The 21,313-nt window shown below is 36.6% G+C and overlaps 1 protein-coding gene across 1 annotated transcript; it reads right to left on the bottom strand.

The window, feature by feature from the left end:
- Positions 1-310: 310 nt before the first annotated feature.
- MAP9 (microtubule associated protein 9) lies at positions 311-18,215 on the bottom strand (the record flags this gene model as incomplete). Its single annotated transcript, XM_084286059.1, has 11 exons — positions 311-433; positions 5,494-5,626; positions 6,363-6,508; positions 6,960-7,121; positions 7,804-7,893; positions 9,067-9,232; positions 9,755-9,810; positions 10,781-11,034; positions 16,063-16,497; positions 17,467-17,563; positions 18,054-18,215. 11 exons carry the CDS (start codon positions 18,213-18,215, stop codon positions 311-313), a joined length of 1,824 nt encoding a protein of 607 aa, XP_084142185.1.
- Between the last annotated feature and the right edge of the window lie 3,098 nt (positions 18,216-21,313).

Genomic DNA, 21,313 nt, shown 5'->3' with positions numbered 1-21,313 from the left:
ACTGCTACTCACCGTGTGAAAAAAAAATATCAGAGTACAGTCTCACGTATCCTAAATAGAGACTTCCACAAAAAAAGGAATGAAGGAACATAGTATTTAGCAAGACTAAGTTAAATGCAGAATTACAAAAAATAGTGCATTTGCTAAAGCACTGGAAAAGGACAACCAATCTCCATAGATCATATTAACTAAAAAGAAAGGATGCAACTTCTATTACTGATTCAGTGAAAAGCAGATGTTATTGAAATAAATGACTATTCACTGTCAGAAATTTGCAAACGATCTTTTCTCACAGAATGCAATAGACCGCTCAGTAATTCCTTGAATACATGACTTTACCAGGTGGACTCCAGGGAGAACGCACTTCATCCCCACAGGCAGCCTGGAGCTTCTTTTGCTTCCTCTCAAGCTGCTCTCTCCTCTCTGTCTTTTTCTAAGGAAGAAAAAAATGTTGTGTCAAAAAAAGAACTCTACCAATGGAAAAGTCAGAATTATTGCTACACCTTTCTTGGATAAAATGAGAAGTTAACACACAATAGAGATTTGCCTTTTGGAGCTTAGCACATCCCGTTTAGGGATTCAGTCATGCACATTGCACAATGCAACACAGAGGCTGCACACTTGATGTCGCTTACAATTAAGGTGACAGTCTCAAGGATGAGCTGGCTTTGTGCACTAGCTAAACAAAAAATGCAACAGAAGGCCTAGTGGATTAGGTATTGTATTTGTCTTGCATGTATTAGTCTCATCTTAATATTTCTTTTAAAAGGATACTTACACAGTGCTAAATATCTCTCATTACATTAATTTTGATGCATCTGTGTAACTTTCTGTACTTATTAAATCACACTTGCCATGAGCTAATCTAGGAAGTAAACAATTATAAACAAACCTCCATCCATTTTATAAACATTGTAAGGTTCTGATGATATTTTCTATTGTTTCAAACAGCAGTGGTGAGTTAGGATGATGAAGGATGAGCAATACTTGCAACGGTATTTTTGTGCCCGATTAAAAATAATAGTAAATAATTGCTAATTAGTTTCTAAATAGTAGGTCTCTTGAATATCATTAGTTAATGTCTTATATTGTTCTGTTCTACATAAAATAAGTGTTCTTCTCTGTAAAGATACCTGCCATTTCATTGTTGTCGAGACCAAAAATTTAAGAGTGCATCTACCTTGGCAATTTAGTATACTGGGGAGTTCTTTACAGGTGCAAATTTTCCTTTTATCACACTCGTAGGTTTGTGGAGTATGCATGAGCACACCACTTCCTGGCTTAAGGAATATTTCCCTCTTGGTGGAACAAAGGTTGACATTATGAATCAGAACATCACTTAGGAGTGTCCCATTAGACAGGTGGATAAAAAGGTCCTCGAGCTGTTGGCTTTCTAGCACACAAACAGCGCATGCCTAGGAACAGCAGATGGCATACACACCATTGGTAATAAAGATGCACTGTGGATATGCAGGCTTAAAATCTTAATCAATTTGCCAAATCCAACCTTGGTTCTTTCCTCTGTTGCAACCTATCAGCCAGTATTTTGAAGCACCATCGAAGCTTAATATTTTCACATGTGAACTACATTGCTGTGGAAGTACTGCTCCTTGAAGATAGCTCTAAGTGGCACTCTTAGATAACCCACGATCCCATCCCTCTGAGGGACACTGCAAGATCCCATGATCCATGCAGAGTCTTTCTGTTATTCATAATTGAGAACAGAAATAGTGATGTTACTGCAGCTAAAGGAAGAGACTAGCAAACGGTGGTAGAGGAGTTATTGTAAAAGAGCTTGAGAGGAATTTTTCCTTATTTTATACATATACACCATTCAAACTTACTAACGCTAGCTACAATTGTGACATGTACAAAAATGTAAGAGTACAACTAAAACATCAGCCCTATCAGTATGTTTTTAAACAAAGACCTGAATGCCTTTGTTAACATAAAGACACAATTCAGTTAGGAATATCTATCTGGTCTGGCTAAATCAATGATTTCATGTTTTTACTAGTAAAGCTGATTATAAGCAAGGCAAGGTCTGCATGGAGAAGTAATGCCCTTTACTAAAACAAGTGATACAGAACTGCCAGTCTGCTAAATAATATTCTCTCTCTGTACAAGCTCTATCTTCCTGGGTTATAAGGGATAATTGAGATAAACTGGGCTCAAGTAGCACCATAAGATTCTGACTCCTCTGTCTAGAACAAATTCAAGATGCATTTCAGAGATTCTTAAAGGGAACTGCTTAGCGCCCTAAACAGAAATGAATCTGCATTATCAGTGATATTTCTCAAAAAAAGATGAAAATATATGTGAGCTTTGGAAGAATATTCTCTATAATGGAAGAATATTCTCTATAATGGAACATGTATGATTCATGCTCCTGTTTGGTGTATTTGCACATATCCTGCATACGTACTTTTACAAACATTTAATCTTATTCTACCAATCTTAGAATCTGGATCTGTATTTGACATTCAAAGAGACATTAGAACACGTAATTGGAAATTCATTAAAAATAATACTTATTGTAGCAGTAGTGGCAATTACATGAGAAATAATGTCTTAAAAGTATGCATATTTCATGTTTATAAAGCACTCTTTACTGAATACACGTTGCACAACCGATTCATGTAGGAAAATGCCAAACCAAAGGTGAAGCATACGCACACCCAGGAAGGGACTTAAGGTTGGTTTGGATTTTTTAAATCACATCTCTATTTTATATACTTGGATTTGAAGATCCCATGTTCATGACTGAATCTTGATGCTAAGCAGAGTCTTGGGTTAAGTTAGCTGTTTGTTTTTTTTAAAAGATAAATTTGACAGGAAGCCTTGCTGACTTCTTCCCTGCCTTCAACACACACCATGCTTTTTATGTTCTCATCCTGGCCACAGTTCACATCTTCACAAGACATAATAAGTGATACAAATCTTCCCTAATACAATAAATAAAAGGTTATTTGCACTAATGAGAGAAGAGCAAAAGAAATATTGCAAGATGAAAACTAGAACTACAGTTTGTCATACAGCAGATTGGATTGATTTCTGTGTTTAAATTTTTTCACTCAATAGCCTGGTAAGAGGAATACATTTTTCACTTACAAAATTCTGGGAAGATCAGGTTTGTTAGCAGTATGACTGTCACATAATAACTGAATTTTAGATAGTACAGAGGACTTACAACATTTTAATATTATTCCTCTAACAGCCATATTTCAAACATATTGCAATACCAGGAGATTAAGATTCTAATATAGAAAGTATTTTCAGATAGATCTTATTAAACCACATGAAATGAATAACTCATATTAGCTGTTTGTAACCAAGAAAGCCAACAATTCTATTAAACTCATCCAGTACAATAAGACTTCTTGCTGTTTTTTAACAGTGTTAGAATGCCAAAAATAGGTGTTGAGCACACTCAACCTCAAGGTAAAATTTCAAACTTCTTCTAGGAATCATAACCTTACTGTATTGATTTTCAAGAACTGTAAGTCTGAAAGAATGCACAGAGCAGCACTACTTCTCAACAATTCAACTAGGTTAACCAAGTACAATGGAGAACATAACACATTTAGGATACTCACTTTTTTCTAGGTTCTTACAAAAAAACATTTAATGATTAACATCTAAAAAATCCATCATAATAAACTTTCTACATGATTCTCCTGTATGTTCCACTTCTCAGACTAGGTGCATGTCAATGACAAATGTCAGATACTGGTCGTAAAAGTAAAAAGTACTAAGTAAAAGCAATCATTTAATCAAGAAATACATCTAGATTGGCTTGAAGAGTACTTGATGAGTAGTAATAGGCAAATATTATGAAAGAAATAAAATGAAAAAAAATAATCAGAAGCTTAACCTTTCTCAGCAATACTAAAGTATCTCAGCCCAAGATTATCCTTTTTATGTTAGTATTCTACACGTTAATAGCCTTTTTCAGGGCATTCATTTTCATGCCTTAAAAATGAATCTTCTCTTTTAAACTGTGTTATCAAAGATCGAAACAATGCCCTCTAAAAGTATCTGTAACAGAATTTTCATTAACATAAGAGCAGAATGTTTCTTATAGAACTTACAAGGAGGTTTTAAAACTTCTGCTTTACCCACGCATTATGATCAACACACGCATTATGATCAACACTTGGTTCAGGAAATTTGAGGATGAATTCACACATTTATTTCTGCTGAACTGCTAATGAACAAAAGATAATAGAATACTTCCCACTATATTACTCTTATTTTATTTCCCTTCAAACAAAAATCCCCTTATTTTAAAGAATACATTTAAGACTCTCAAAATCCTGCCCTCCTAGATTTGACAACAGTTTATCTATCTGCATGCAAATATCATCTGCACTCTCTTGATAATAAATTGATAACTTTACAAGTGTTTCTCTCTGCAGTTCATTGAAAGTGTGTATTTTCTCTGTTACTATACAAAGTGAAATATTATTCCAGCCAAGGAACATAAGGAACAGAGTCATTGCTGATATGCTATTTGAAATAAAGGTGTGTTAGCTGCAAAGCAAACAGAACAATCTCATCTATCACCAGAGAAAAAAAGCAGAAAATCTACCTGAAACTCTTGAAAAGACTTGTATATTTTTTTATAGTCTACCAATGGTTTAAATGAGCATGTGTAAGGATCTCAAGCCAGCTGAGTTACAGGATCCTATTCTTATGAATGGTAACAGAGCCCTTATGTACCGGATGTATGCCAGAAATCACAAGGAAGAGAGACAATGGAAGAAATGCTCTCAAACTAAGAAAACTTTGGAAGTCAACATGATGAATGACCGTGGCATAGGCTGAGGATGGAAAATGCAGATTTTTCTTTAACTAGCAAGTCACACATATTTAAGAAAGCATATGCAAAGAATATTAGCAATCTCTGCTCTAGTTTGTCTTTCTATTGCAAGGAAAAAAATATTGCCTTATTGTTGGGACTGGACTACCAGATTAGTTTACTGCTTAACAACTATGAATAAAACATGCTGTCATAGGGAAAATATAATTGGCAGCATTAGAATTTTGCCCTTTCTAGTCAATAAAAATAATCTTAAACCTCAGTGTAACTGCTTTTATCAATTTAAGGATTCCCCACTCTAAATGTTGCCTTGAAGGCAAATGCCTACACTGCTTCAGCTGGCAGTGCTGCTAGGTTTTGCTGGTTTTGTGCTGTACTGAGCTGGCAATTCAGAGACGGCTTCTCCTGACATGGAATGGAAGAAAAGACTATGAAATTCAAAACTCTAAGTCATGTAGGTAGGAAGAATATATTTTCCATGTAAGATAAAGATCAAGCACACCATCTTTTATCAGTTTGTTCAAGAGTATCTGAGGACTAGCTATGTAATACTGCCATCATCTGGCCCCTTGTAACAGCATGAAACAGCAAGAATATTACATTACCATATACAAGTATTCACACTCATTACTACATTATTTTTTTTTTTACATAGCAAAAAAAAAAGTTACCAGCCATCTTTCATATTCTTCAATAGCCTTTTTATCTTTTTCATCCTTCTTTGTCTGTTGTATTTCTTGCTTTCTTCTCTCTAGGATTTTTTCTGCCTTCTTTTGTTTTATATATTCTTCCTTTTTTTCATTCCTGTATAGTGAAAAAGAAGAATAGGAGATCACTGTGTAACAGTCTAAATGCTGTATCTGTGACTGATTAACTAAACTGACTCCAAAGAGATATTTTATGCATTTAATAACAGATCAAGAATATACATATATATTTATAAATCTTTGATGTCTGTTTTCATGTAATTTAACACCAAGGTATAAATGAAACTATTATTCTACCTACTATGGCATCATTTTCTCTATACTACTTTCCCCCTTATCTGGTATCACATAAAAATTAGATTTAAAAGTTCTGCAGGTAATATAGTAAATTGCACTCAGTCTCTGAAAACTCTTGGCTTGTAAAACTAACAAAGAATTCCTTCAGCAGACACATCTCACTTGCTTTTGAATACAGTTACATTCATGCAATGTATTCCAAAAACTTTAAGAATGATTTACCTTCTTCCTTCCTATTGCTTACTAATGAAGCATGAGACTAGTCACACAAGACATCATACTACTTGGTGAATCTTACTTCTCAGTTGTAGTACCTCTGCCTGGGCTGAGTCTTTTGGGGAAGAAATTATTTAAGTTACTAAAACAAAAGAAGCTGTAGAATGTGTTCTCACTAGGATTGTGCTTGCTCATGAAAAGCCTCATCCCAAGCAAGCCATTGTTTCCCAGTCACAAGCACATCAAGCACTCACAGAAGACCTACTGCAATTATAAGCAAAGGTTCTGGAAACTGATATACCAAAACTCAAATGTAGTACCATTTTTCAACTGCTGATATGTTGTCTTTCTTTTTTTCTTCAACCAGTTCCTCTTCTTTCCTCTTCCTGATTCTTTCAGACTGTTTTTCCTTTCTGCTTTGCTCTCTTAAATATTCTGTTTTTCTTTCTTTCCATTTTTCAAATGCCTGAAGAAAATCACAGATTCATCAGAAATCTTCCCCCTCATCTTTTTGTCAATGCTCTCCTCACTTACACTGGATTAATACTTTTGGTATTTCTTCATGTTCAAATTTTGGAATATTTGTTTGTTGTATTGCTCAGAAGGGTATTGCTCATTATATCTAAAAAGCACGTTATTTTCCCCACTACACAATAGTTCTTTGCCAATGCATTTATATGGAGTTTATTTTGTATTTAGCTAATAGAATCCAGATACAGAGAAATACTTGTCTGTGTACAAATGTAAACATTAAATATTTACAACAGAATGGAATCTCACCATGTTTTCTTCAAAGATTAACTGTGTTCAGATTTTAGAATCCAGTTCATTCCATCTCTTGCTGGATTAACCAAAATTATTATCAGCAATTTCCTGAACTATATCTGAACCACCTTTATGTACATATTTCACATTACCTTCTGTGCTGCTTCCATTTTCTCTGCATTCTGTTCTTCTGCTTTCTTTCTCTTAAGTTCCTCGAGCTTCTTTTTTTCACTTAACTTCTTTGCTTCTTTTGCTTTCATCGCTTTCCAGGCTTCAAAAGATGCAATTGCTTCCTTTCTTTTAACATCTTCTTTCTAGATTGAAAATAACATTCTACATTTAAATATGCTTAAATATAAAATATATATCTGTAGTTGAAAAAGTATGCTTTAAGCTCATTCTCAAATGTAGGATTAGATTCAGCAATAAAGAAATGGATATGTAGAAAACATTCCAAGTAATACTCAAATTTAGTCTATATAGACTTTTCTATGCTCATTTTTAACTTAACTCACTCAAATTATACAAATGACTTTTGCAAAATGTGTAGAAAAACATGAAATACGTATTGAATACTTAAAATGCAAACATATTAAATACTTAAAAACCCAATCTAACAACTGTATATGTAAAATGTAGGTAAGAATCTCTTGGGGTAGGGAGCAAACTCATTTTCCACCAGAAGATATGTTAAAATGTAATGCGTGAAAGGTTGAGTATCCCAAGGTCATTGCAAACAAACCTGAAACTTGATCTAATTAATTTAACACTTAACCTGGTACAAAGGTGTAGGGAAGCATTAGCCACACACCCTTTCGCACAACCACAACAATCAGGACATTAGAATCAGTTTCTAATTGGAAACATTGTTTCCAATTAGGGAAAACCAGAGGCCTTACAGTAGCAGACTGATGTAATTAGACACAAAGCACAGGTAAATATACTTCAGAGAATGATAGCTTGTCAAGTTCTCCTTAAACAAGAGTGTAAACAAACCTTTTCAGTATTGATCCTCAGATTTTCAGCTTTTTTCTTTTCATTTCTCTTTAATTCCAGTAGTAAAGCTCTTTTCTTTTCCAGCCAATTCTGTAAGAATATTAGAAGATTTACACTTTTAAAGTGTTTTTAAGCTGTAACTAAAGATGTTCGGTTAAAACAGGTGAATATTATTAGAGCAGCACCAATATAACGACAACCAGAATCACCCTCAGTTCTTCCATGTGCTACTTTAATAATTATCACACATGGAAAAGTGAGACATGGTTCAAATTAAACTATTTTAAGGACCTTCATGACAGATTTTTTTTGGTGTGATTTTTTTTCATGTTAAGTAAAGTCTAAGGTTCTACAATGATTGCTACAAAGGTGAAAAACCTTAAAGATCTTTAATAAAATCTCTTAAAAACATCAACTAGATGTAAGCATTAAAAAAAAAGAAATATGGAATATTCTTATTACTTGGGATACAGGATTATTGTTTAGATTTATTGTCTCTCTTGCAAATACATGTAACTGAAGAGTCCAACAAAGTCCAACTGGGAAGAGTGAGACTCCAGGCACTGGTATGTGTTATGAGTCATTTGCAGAATCAGACTTCAATTGTCAAGGTTTAATTATATATTTGATATGCTGCTTAAAAATATGAGTGTCCTAAATGTAACCTATTCTACCTTTAAAACTATGCAGACTACAGGTATAGATTTCAGGCTCTAAATTTTGGGTTAGAACCATAAATAGTATTACAAACATATACCAATATGAACAACATCTATTAACAAAAGGAATGCATATTTTTCCTTACACATATTAGTAACAAAAATCTTCTGGAACCCACATACGAATTGTGATGAAATTCTATACGGAATCCACACAGGTTATCCTTCCAGAGAGAATACTAGACTTGTTTTTACTTTTCCTAAATGGCAACTGAATAGAACATACCAGAAAAAAAAATTTTAAACAAAGCACTTACTTTTGTTAAGGAAAAATTAAAAATAAAGGAAAATATCTTACATGTCTGAGAATAGTCTGACACAAAATTACAAAACACAGTATGTCCCTCTCATCTAGCTTTTAAGTTTGCAATTTGATGAAAGGGAATGGCCACTGGAATAAAAGGATTATTGAATCTGTAAGCATATGAAAATAAAATATATAACAATATTGATTTCATGAAAAAAGTGTTGTTGGCTCCTATAAGGCCTTTATATGCATAGGAGATTTTTATTTTTTTTACTTTGTTGTTTGTTTAAGATCTACCTGGAAAACAGCTGCTCGTAAACTATCTGCTTTGTCAAATTCTCTACTGTTCTTCTGCAAGTGTTTATTCTCCAACACCTTCAATGTTCCCAGGTATTGAGATGAAACAGCTGTAGCTGATGGAACAGCTTTTGCTTTTTTCTTTAAGTGTGCAGAAGACAGAGACCTGTAAAGACAGAAACATATTAATCATCCTTTCATTTACTGTAGCTGCTAGCAAGCAGCTTTTATTTCACTTGATACCAGAACTTACTGTGATTCGGTTTGTACATGCACTTGTGTGGGGATATGAAAGGAGGAAAAAGCACGTTTTCTTTGGGCAGGTTTATTACTGAGAAAACAAGCCATTATTCAACATATTCAGCCCAAGAGCATTTACAAGCTCCTTATACTTTCATCTATAAAAAAGCTTAAAACCTGTTAAGATAACACAAATTGGATTTACTGGTGGACATGAGCACATACTCATTATAGAAATTGACAAAAGACTTGGAGTCTAATCCGACAGAGGAGATACTGAGCAAGGATTATAATAACATCTCATCTCCTACGGTATCCTCCACAGATGGTCAGAAGTTGACAGCAGTTAAGAAAATGCTGTCAGAAAATGAGAGCAAAGTGGCATTGTCAGGGCACCTACATACATCTTATGCTCTGTAGACTATGATAGACAGCATTGTTCTCTCACCTGCATGATGAAGGTTTTGAGTTTTGTAGAACTGTTGCCTTTGTTTCACTTTGTTTCTAAGAAACACAAAAGAATAGTAAAATTTCAGTCTCTCAGATAACAGAACTAGCTCAGGATGACACAGATTTTAAAATTTAACAAGGATGTTAAACATACATACTCATGAAAGCCACTCAAATACAGAAAGGGCACAGTACAATACTGTAAGAAAGTTAAAAAAAAAAAAAACAACAACCAAACACCACCTTTTGGAATGTTTGGAATGGCATCTAGAAATGTTTCTTTGTATTATGTTGAAATATAGTCTATAGTTTATAGATACAAAGGAATAAAAAAAAAAATAAACGAACAGTGGGCTCCCCTGTTATATCAACATTCTTTAAACTGTTTTTAATGTTTAGCTTTAACAGTTACATATACCTACATATTTTCTTTCTTATGATAAGGTGTAAAGTACTTTGCCTCTTATTTTTTAATTAAGTCACATCATGGATTCCATCCTCTGTCAACATACACTGATCATTTCAACTTTTCAATCCTCAAAATAGAGATTTGGCATTTTAACTTCCATAAGGATATTTAATTAAGATTTGAAAACACACATTTTACTACCTTTGTCTGTTTTAAACTATTAGTGTGAAGGGTATTCCCTACGTCTTCCTTAAAACTATCCATAAACTTCACCATAAAACTATCCATAAACTTCACCATAAAACTTCCTTAAAACTATCCAATTCACTGCACCAACCCTGTCTGAATTTAAGAAGCGTTTGGACTGTGCACTTTGTCACATGGTCTAAACTTTTGGGCAGACCTGTGCAGTGCCAGGAGTTGGACTTGATGATCCTTATGGATCCCTTCCAACTTGGGATATTCTATGACTCTGATAATTTGTAAGTGCCTTGGGTCTAAAACTTTTACAAGCAGAGTTTTACACATTTAAGGTACCAAGTGCAAATTTCTTTACAAAACTTTTCATTGCACTTCTCATTGTTTTGAACAATAGTAAAAACACATAAAAAATACCTTGACAAAGTCCTCTGAAGTCGTCTTCAACTCCACATGTTCAGACTGACCATCTACTGACACTTCCTGTGCTATACCAGTTTCTATTTGCCCTTGCACAATGTTCTCCTGTTTATCTGAACTGTCATCTGTTGACTTCTCTGATTTCTTTGTTTTCTCATATGCTGTCGTGGTCATTGCTTCTGTCACAGAAAGGGTTTTGCTAATATTATCCTCCAGTTTCAAGTCACTGGGGCTGGTATCCTTCCTCTCATCTAACAGGAGTAAAAAGATTAAGAGGACACATTCGCTTAGACAATATGTTAACAAGAATTTCATGGTTTCTCATTATTGTTATTTCTGTACAAGAAACATACTACTGAATTTCACATAGGATAATGTGCTTACTATATACAACCAAAGTTTTAACAAGTATAAGAGCATGATAACAGCATAACTTCCCAATTGCCTCTCCACGTGAACTTGGCTATAGAGCAGAAACCAAAAGCAAGAGCCATTCTGATCACAGCAGGAACTCTTCACATCTAGAGAAGTCTACTCTACTACTAAGGTCTGTATGACAATCTGCGTAAAGAAAAAAAAATCTATGTGTTGTTTTACGGGAGTGTGGGATGCACAAGGATATAATGGAAAGGTTATTTCTCACCTCAGTGGTGAGGATTTAAGCAAAATGTCATGTCAATTTAAATGCATGCCTAAGTGGTGAAATTGCCAGTGAGGAAGCACTTTTTCAATAATACTTAAAAACATTTTTATCAGATCTGAACATACATTAATAGAGACCTAAATTTGTCAAATAATTAAGATACAAACCAAGAATATCTATGATAAATACCAAGTTACAGTCTTCTGATGAAAAGAAGTAAGTTTTGGATGAGAGTAACTCCAAGTTAACTGAAGAAAGGAGTATTGATGCTGACAATGTAAGAAATTTAATCACAGTGATGAAGGTAGGTTCCAGGTGACAAATAAAATTCTGAATTCGTATGAACCATTTTTTATCTTCTGTTGATATGCAGCCTTTCATTTTTCACTTTAAGCTTATTACTAAGCTAGTATAACAACTGTATACAAGCTGTAGGCATCAGAATCTAGACAAGTGTAGTTAAGTTGCAGCAGTTGGTGTGCAGGACACTGTAGACAGCTGATTTACTTTAGACTTCTGACTATATCATAGCATGAGCTCCACTGAATTTCATGTATAAGTCAGTTTAGCTCTGTTTGCAAAACAGATACAGAGAATTAACCGTAATGAAAAAATGCCACGTAAAACCCATAAGCATTGTTGTAGTTTCCTTAGAAGTTCTAGCTATACCATTTTTATTAGTCTGCTTGGAATCATTACACTTGCACACCTTAGCACCAAATTGAAACCCTTATTTTCCAGTCCCTTTTCCACCACTTGACACCAGCACCTTAACATTCTTCTCCATTTATGCTGTCCCTCCTCATGGAGAATCTACACATTCCAGTACACTGATGCTCATATCCTTTTCCCCATACAAATTTCTCCTTAAATATTGTTCTATTAACAATGCTCAATGTACCAGCAAAACGAAAAAGAACTAAATGTTTAAAGAAACAAAAATTAAACACAGATCTAAGTATATTTGCTATTCACTACCCAGTAATGCTGTGTCTGACTTTTCAACTTCTGTTCACCTTCCTACACTCAGTTCTTCAAGCCAAGTCCTAACTTTGATCTCATTAGGCTGCAGCCCACTGCACAGACATTACATAGGCCACGCCAACAGCATTTTCCTCACTGTATCCAACAGGCTATGTTACTTATCCACTGGAGTCTCACACACAAAGTACTCCCAGGCATGATAACCTTAACCAATATGAAAGGTGTTTAACAACCCATTCCAGTGCTTTTCAACTTGGGTACATTCCATTTTTGTAACACAGATTTTTTTGTCTGACAAAGGAGACTAAGAAATACCCCCAGACCTGAAAAACAGTAACAGCCTGAAGAAGAGAAAGGCTTATCCTAGTCATGTTGATGGCAAAGAAGAAATGAAATTAAAATGACTTGTTTTAAGTCTCAAGGATGTTTAGGCAATGATGCCGACACTTGACTCAAGTCAAAAGTGCAAATTCACTTCTCAGACTTCGATCTGTTCCTCTCCGATCTTAGGACATTTCTAGGACCTAATTTCTAACTACTTGGGTTAATACTACACGTAGACATAATGGCAAGAATGAGGCTGGGCCTTTCTTAGAAGCAGAATACAAGGAGACATGAGGGCAAGAGAAAGATACTAAATGAATGTAAAGGATGAAATTAAGAAAACCATTGATTTTAAGAAGACTTGAACTGGAAGCTTAGATGTTACCAAGGTATAAATTATGACATTTATCTGGCTGTACATATCTAAGTTCTACCTTGTGAAACTGGTGTTTCTCCACACATCTGTAAACTGGAGTCTTCAGATCTCTCATTGTGGGAAGTAAAATTAATGGAAAATGGTAGTGAAGTACTTTTTAGCCATGGACCCTTAGATCAGAAAGCGGCAAATAAACAAGTGAGCCATTCATAACAAATCAGAACTATTTAACTTGAGTTTATAGTACACTGATAAAATGTTTTTTCAGAACTCTCCAAGTATAATTACTGCCTCACATTCAGAGAAATAAAACCCATCAACCCATTTCTGAACAGCTGCAAAACATAACAAAATCCTGTTTCTAGTTAGAAAGAAAATGAATGATGTTCTCTTATATGCCCCTCAATAGCATTTCCAGAATACTATTGGAAATGTTCTTTTTCCCCACTCCTATATTTCTTACAGAAAATTTTGACAGCTACTAAGTTAATTTGTAAAGTTTCCAATGTAAATGGTAAAAAATAAACACATATACTCCATTCTCAGTCTTACTTCAGGACTAGGGCTTTCAGCAAACACTTTTTTCTCAGACGAGGCTGTAGTATTCAGAGAAGTTAGGGATGACGGTGCTGAAAACGAAGACAATCCACGTCTAGGAGTTACTTCTTCTGACTTACTAAATTCATTGTCTTTCATGGGGCTACTTTTTCTCCTGGCACTTCTTGGTTGAGGTGATGCTTTGTAACAGCCACCTAATGAAGGAATGCTGATATTCTCAGATGAAAATGAGTATTATAGTTTAGGTTATGTCTAATTAAAGACATTTTAGTATGGAACACTATTTTGTCAAGTTAGATTCAACTTTTTTCAGTTAAACAAGCTATTTAAATAGTACATCTGTCTTAACATGGGGCTAAATACAAGCAGCTATATAAGGGATTACTGACATTTCAGAAAGTTTAATGGAAGTTATAAAGCTTATAACACAATTTCGTAGACAGAAAATCTAGAAACTTTTTTTTTCCTTTTTTTTTTTTTCCCATTTATCATTCTCTCTATGTATATATTGAAACTACATGTACATGTAAGAACTTACCTGCAGTCAGAGACAACTGAAAAGTTTTCATAAAAAGAAAAGTGAGCGTGTATGTAACAGCACTGTTGTAAGAAAACCTTTTTGTTATTCTGCTTAACTCTCTTTATCTACTAGAGAAAATATAAAGGGAAGACTGCATCTCTCTGTATGGTGCAGAGCAAAAAAACCCTGGGTAGAAGAAGACATCATGAGAAATGTGGTCAGAGGAAGGCCCACAGTATACAACCACCTTCTTCAGTGATGTCTCCATTCCTTCCCTAAGTCAGACACTGAGCAGCAGATCTACTATGCAATGGTTTCTCAGAGATTTCTATCCTTTGGCTCCTAAACTTCTTCCAATCTTCCCCACATTTTCTCCCCCCTACCCTGCCACTGACAAGATCAACAGCTTTCTACGTGCCTTTTGCTTGATGTATGTAGAGACACATGGAAACACATATCTAATTTTGCAGACTGACACGGAAATATTACCTATTAAGTCCTTGCTCATATACACCTATCACAGGAAATGAGAGAACCACCATGGCCATTCAGCACATTCAGCAGTGTAAAGCCTAATTATACAGTTACGGTGAAGTTTGGAGAGCTGAGAGGTCACAACAATATCTTACAAGTGACTTATGGCATGGCAAAACTGTTAGTGCACACTAACATCAAATGAGCAGACAAAGCTGGTAAGCCTTTCGTTGGTGGAGTCCTCTGTTGGCTAGGGATGTATTTATCTAATATGAATAAGTTCACAACAGTTGACCATTGAAGACAATATACTAGCATTTACATGTTTTTTCTTCAACGTTTTTTCTGCCTATGTAAAAACTACACAGGCATTCTGGCCATGAAAGAAAGACATCTAGAGTGCCTAGCTGCACAATCAAGTATCTGGCACTTTGGTGCCATCATGTGGAAAGAAAAAAAGTAGTAGATACCACTAATTATGCTTTATCAATTTCAAAGTTGTCATCTTCCATCACAGGTAATGATCACCCATAAATTCCTCTTGAAAAAAAAAATAAAAAATGTATAATGGAAACAGAGCACAGAAAGTTCTTCCCATACTGGCAAGTAGGTAAAAAACACAAAGTCTTTCAACTTTTAAAATTTTTAAAAGTACATACAGCCAACTAGCAGAATTCTAAGTTTTGCTTTGCATATTATAAAATAAATTAGCTCTTATAATGAAACACTGAAGTCTTCTTTATGTCACTAAACTTTTTTTTTTTTTTTTTTGAATATGCATCCAAAGTAGCTCAGTAGCTACAAAGTAAAAGATCATTTTAAGTCCTGGCTTTGTGGTGGTAAGAAGTATAGCATCCATAACATTTTGGTTATGGCTCATATTCTGACTTTCTATTACACAACAGCAGCATGAAATCTCAGCATCACGACTTCAGCACTGTATTTGTGAACACTGTGTTCCAACTTCATTGGCCGTGGAGAGGAAGGCCTGTTTAATGACCTTTCCATTAATGGGTGGGTGGATGCCATGAACATTGTGTAAACATGGCTCTCTGTGTTATGCACACACAGAGGAGGCAAAGCTTTAGCCCTCCCACACCTTCCATGCAGAGGTACTGATGGAAAAGTAAACTTTAAGTACCCAAACGGTTGGTTTCCACCTCCTGAAAGGAAAAGACAGATAGGGAACTGCTTGATACTTGACACACCATGGTTCAGATTCACATCCAAGCAGGTTATCAAAACATGTATTATTAGAAGAACATTAAATAAATACATCAAAAGTCAAAACAATTGAAAATATACTTAACACATAAAGTAACGCTAATAACAACACATTTAAAATAATATAATATGGCTAAGCAAGCAACAACAACAATATTCAAGTGCTTTCTTTTCACCTGATGCTGATGTATTTCTTGTTTTGTGCATCCTTGGCTTTGGTATTGGTTTCTTTTCCTTTTGATCCAGTGTAACAGCCTTTCTTTCTTTCTTTAGTTCAGGCATAGGCAAATCATTGCAGTGGTCAATCTCACTCATATGACACTGTAATTCAGCAGCTGAATGCTCTTCATTATTTTTTCTGTCATTGTCTTCATTTTTACTTTCCAAACAGTGCACTTCATTTATTCTGTCATGTATGTTTTCACTTTCTGAAAGTGTTTTTTGCTGAAGTTTCCTTTCATGAAAGGATAAACTCAAGTCATCAACACCTTCATTTTCCAAGTCAGCTGCTTTTTGTGATGCACCATCATCTGAGAGAGGACTCTCAGAATCAACAGATTTCTTAGTGCTGTCAGCATCTGAATTACTTTTATGACGTTTCTCCACAATACCTGAAAATAGTATATTAGCAGCTTTTGAGACAAATGGAAAAATACAGAACACAGAAACGATATATTCTATGATTTAAATGTGTTTTTCATATAATTTTCTTATATTTGAATATACTTTCCACTCCAAAGTTAAGGTTCACATGTTTTTTAAAAATATGTTTATCTTTCTGTAGACTGTTATTACTAATTTACTTTATTTCAGATTTAAATACTCAAGAGAGATCACAAAAAATGCTGTCATAGTTGAGTACAATAGTTAATCCATGAGGAGCTTCTTTATAAAGCTTGTCTGCACAGAGAAATCAAAGCATCCCACCGACTTTTAAAAGATGCTTCAAATGTAAGCAAAAACACAGGTATTACATACAGGTAGTCATTTTAGAAACACATTACAATATTCAAGATTCATATTTCTCTTAATATGCAGCACTGTATCAGGAATTCACCATATCAGTCATTAGGTCAACCTAATTAGCCTAAACATAAACATTACCAAGTGTCAAATGCATCCTGGCCCTGGAAAAATTGCCAGACCAAACCTGTTGCTGGCTTGCTTACACTGCCAGGCAAGCATGCTCTGCAGCACATCTTGCATCTCAGATTGTCCTGTCTGGTAAAACAATAAATCAGCATTATGGCTTTCTCTCTGACCCATGTCAACTCTTTTCTCTCTGCCCATTTATGGTACTGTGCACTGTCTCATCCAGGTGCAAATTTAAAAGCTTGGCTTAGATATTTCACAGCTATAAGAAACAGCACATACTGTGTCTAGTCTAGCAGGTTGGCAACACCCCTAACTTTGCCAGGAACACAGCTCCTAATTTTGTAGTGTAGGACAAAGTGCTTCAGAAATTGATAGAATATGAATCTTGGAACATTCATGCATATCAACTCACAAAGATTCCTTGTGATCTACTAATGAGTTAAGAACAGAAAAAAAGCAGGTAAAAATTTTTAATTCTGTCTTACCATTTAACATGTCAACTTCTTCACTCTCAAAGTCATCTGAGTAAACAGCTGTTGGTTCCCTTGCTGCATGAGCAGAAATTGCTTCTTGTAGCTCACCCTGAAATGGGATTACAAATAACTTTCATACAGAAGTTTCGCTTCTTCAGCACAAATCCCCTCCTCCAACACATGCATAAGTAAAACTGTGCAACGGAGATTACCCCTTTTAACTTTAAATTCCTAAGAAGGGTAAGTACAACACAGCGTTTTCACTCCATCCTCATTCTCCCCATTTTTAAGTGTTAAAAATGCCTCCACGTACTCAGCAGCGTGGCCAGCTGAGGGCAGCCTTTGCCCACGAACTACACGTCTTATTTTCTCTCGTCAATTTCACCTGCAAAGCCGCTCGGCAGGACGGGGCAGTGCTACGACCACCCCTCCGCAGCAGGGGAACGCAGGCGCGCAGAGACCCCCCCCCGACTTGCCTAAAACACTAACTTGTGGCTTGCGGGGGGGATCAGAGGAGGCAGCAGCCGAACAAGGCGCCGATCCCAAGCTTTCCGCTCCCGCCCGATGCCCAACCAGCCGCCTTCCCCTGCACACCCGACCTGCTCCCGGGGCCTGCGGCTCCCCTGCGCCGCGCCTCTGGGCGCCCCCGCCCGCCTGCCGCCGCCTTGCCCCGGCGTGGCGCCCGCCTGCCGCCCCTGCGCCTTGCGGCGTCCCGCCTGGCTGCGGCCCCGGGCCACGGGCTGCCTTCGGCCGTCCCGCATGGCCGCCTGCTCCCGCACGGCCGGCCCCGCCGTCCGCATTGCCCGTCGCCTGGCGACGCCGCCGCCGCGCAACCGGGAGCGGACAAAGGGCGGGCGGAGGCCCGGGTGGGGGGGGGGGGGGACTCAAGGGGCCGCCGCCCCGCTGCGGGCTGTGGGCTGTGGGCTCCGGCTGAGGAGGGCGGCAGGCGGCAGGCCCCGGAGGTTGTGGGCACCGCCGAGCGCCCTCCTTCTTGCCCGAGGCGCTCCCTTTGTTTGCTGGTGCCGTTCTGCTTGGGGTTTTTATTTTCCCTGTCGTCGTACTCTCAGTCCGTACCACAAGAATAAAATACTGTAAAAGCCCTTCATGCTTTCCCTGAAGGGGTTTCTACTTTCTACTGCTTAGGCTGGAGATAGGGCTCAGCGGTGGGTACATCTATGCATCTAAATTTGGGCTGAAAACCTACTTCGTCTGTGCTTTGCAGAATACATTAGGGTTTGAGAACCCGTGCCTATGTCCTACGTGTAACCCGCATACCTGCTACCATGCGGTGGATACACGCACTCCACTCCGTCCATGCCACCGCAGTAAGACTGGAGGGACACGTTTTCATCCACCCCATTCTCAGAGGCAGGTGGCTGTCCAAAAACTTCCACTATGGATTCAAGTGGACAGCTCTTTCTCTAAGGAACGAACTCACTGTAGCGCTTTCTGCAAAAAAATAAATTCATAGAACCCATGCATTAGTTTGAATGAAATCCTAGGGATGAAGGAACAATAGTGACATCAAAGTAAATTACCTGGTGCTCACGTCTCCCGATACTCTGATTCTTATTTCCCAAAAGGTGCTTGTGCAACACACCAACAAATACCAACCTGCAGCTGACCGGGTGCTTTGCTAAGCAGCACACATCCTGCTAAACCGACAGTCTGACGGGTCACCTGTAATCTGTATGAGCAATTCAGGGATGCAGGCAATCAAACGCCAGGATGCTCTGGGAATATTGATCTCATGCATCAAAAGAAAATTGCCAGTTTCAGGACCACATACAGATATGGAATATTCTTCCATCAGTTTAAATGGTTGTGTTCTCTGCCTTTCTAAAATAAGAGTTTTTGTCTTTCCAGTGTTTCAGTTGTCTTAGCAATAATAAAGGACTTTTGACGTGCTCTCTGCACTCGTATTATATTTGCATATATTAATCTTCCCCAAAATGCACTGCACTTTCCAATGTTGTACAGAAGATAATATCTCTGACAGAAACCATGAGAGAATATGTAGGGCACAGACTAAAGCTTTAGGACTTCTTCTACCACTTGTTTATTTTTGAGAATTACATTTTAAAAGCAGTGCAGATAAGCAAAGGCCACAACACATTGAGGAGAAAGAGGCCCCACATTCTAAAGAGCAACCCTAGCGTTAAACTAGCAAATAATTGTGAAACATTATTTGACATTTGTGTACCATCTGTGAGCAGCAGTTTATTTTCATTTCTTTATGACCAGCTAATGCTTGGTCTGCTGACTATTCATGTATCTTGTTGAGAGTTACACTTGATGCGCAATATTTTTTTCTTCTTATATTTGAGTCTGTGCTGTGCCATCTCTCCATGGAAGCTGAAACTGGACATGTTTAAGTAAAAAAGAAGAAATGCATATGTTCTTTCTCTGTAGTAATGTTAGCAGTTGCTGTTGAAGGCTAAGTTATGTAATATTACAAACATCTGAGATGGTGATTTTATTAGACTCCAGAAGGTGGCAGCAAAATGTTTTAAGATTGAAAAAAAAAAAAAAAAAAAAAAAAAAAAGGTTTATTTTTGACTTGCCTGCTTTATTCTAGTTTCTTTTACCTTACAGTTGATGTGCATGGTATTTTTGGACAGGCATTGCATTTATTTTGATCATTTTTCCAGCCTTGCACACTCTATATAGAAGGAAGATTTGGTTTAATTATGTTATTTGTATAAGTGAGACAATGGAGCCTAATATCAACAATATTATTAAATATTAAATGCTTGGAGTTCATAGGATGTGAGAACAAAGATCAATACTGTCAGAAATAAAGAACTCAAAATGCATGAAGATGTTTTTGTCAGAACACACAAACATCAGGTCTGCATCTTACAGTCTTACCTCGAGCAAAAAGCCCATTGACACCCACTGAAGGCTTATTGAAAACAAAAATCATAAGATTTTATGTGCTGAAAGTTATCACTAATGTCTTTTTTTTTAATTAATAACTGCTGAATAAATCATAAATATAAATTTGACAAAGAAATGTACACTAGAAGGTGAAGTTGCTATGTCTCTCACACATGTACATGGAGCACTGAGAAAAACACTAAATAATCCCAGCAATTATATTAATTTTGCTAAAATAAATGTAGAAGTAGCATTTAATTCTGTTGCCCAAATGTATGTTAGTCTCTGCCCTGTCCAGAAGGTTGAAAAACAACCATTTTAAGACAAACAATCCAAAAATGTTACACTGGCAAGCATCACAATGCAATGTAATTCTAGCCTGGAAACAAACAAACAAACAAACAAAAATTTATGTACAGAAAGCATTTGGGTATGATGAGTTTTTCAGATGGTTAACTCATATGCACATCTATTAATGTGTGCCATATCTTGAAGAGCTATGTCTGTCTGGCCAAAATATACTATCCTTTTTCTGGCTATCTGAAAGTAAAAACAGAAGTATAATCAACCTTATCTTATGCCTTTAGGCTAGGTCTGCTGGAGAAGATCTACAAGTCATCCAGCATTGACATGGAGGAGCTGGGTTTGACCTTTGCTACCTCAGAAGATGAGAGCAGAGTCACTGGGTTGGGAAAACATTCTGCATAGTTTGAGCTCAGAAAAAGCTACATAATTTCATAGGCAAGTTTGCAGCACATGCTATCTCAGCCACTCTCAGCAAAGTTGCCCAAAACAGCTTAAAACAGCTCTGGAGTAACTAACTGCAAAAGCAGCCAGTATAGCAAAGGAATGTGCAACAGCACTTCTGCCTTTTGTTCTCTTCATCAGTATTATTTTGAGTTAAATGTCATTCTTTCTCAGGGAACAGTCTATTCAAAACATGACATTACCAATCTAACTGGAAAGTATTTGACAACTC

Source organism: Netta rufina, assembly GCF_964035555.1.
Source record: "Netta rufina genome assembly, chromosome: 4".
Taxonomy (NCBI): Eukaryota; Metazoa; Chordata; class Aves; order Anseriformes; family Anatidae; genus Netta; species Netta rufina.
The sequence above is the reverse complement of the archived record's forward strand: the minus strand, read 5'-3'. Positions and strand labels throughout refer to the sequence as shown.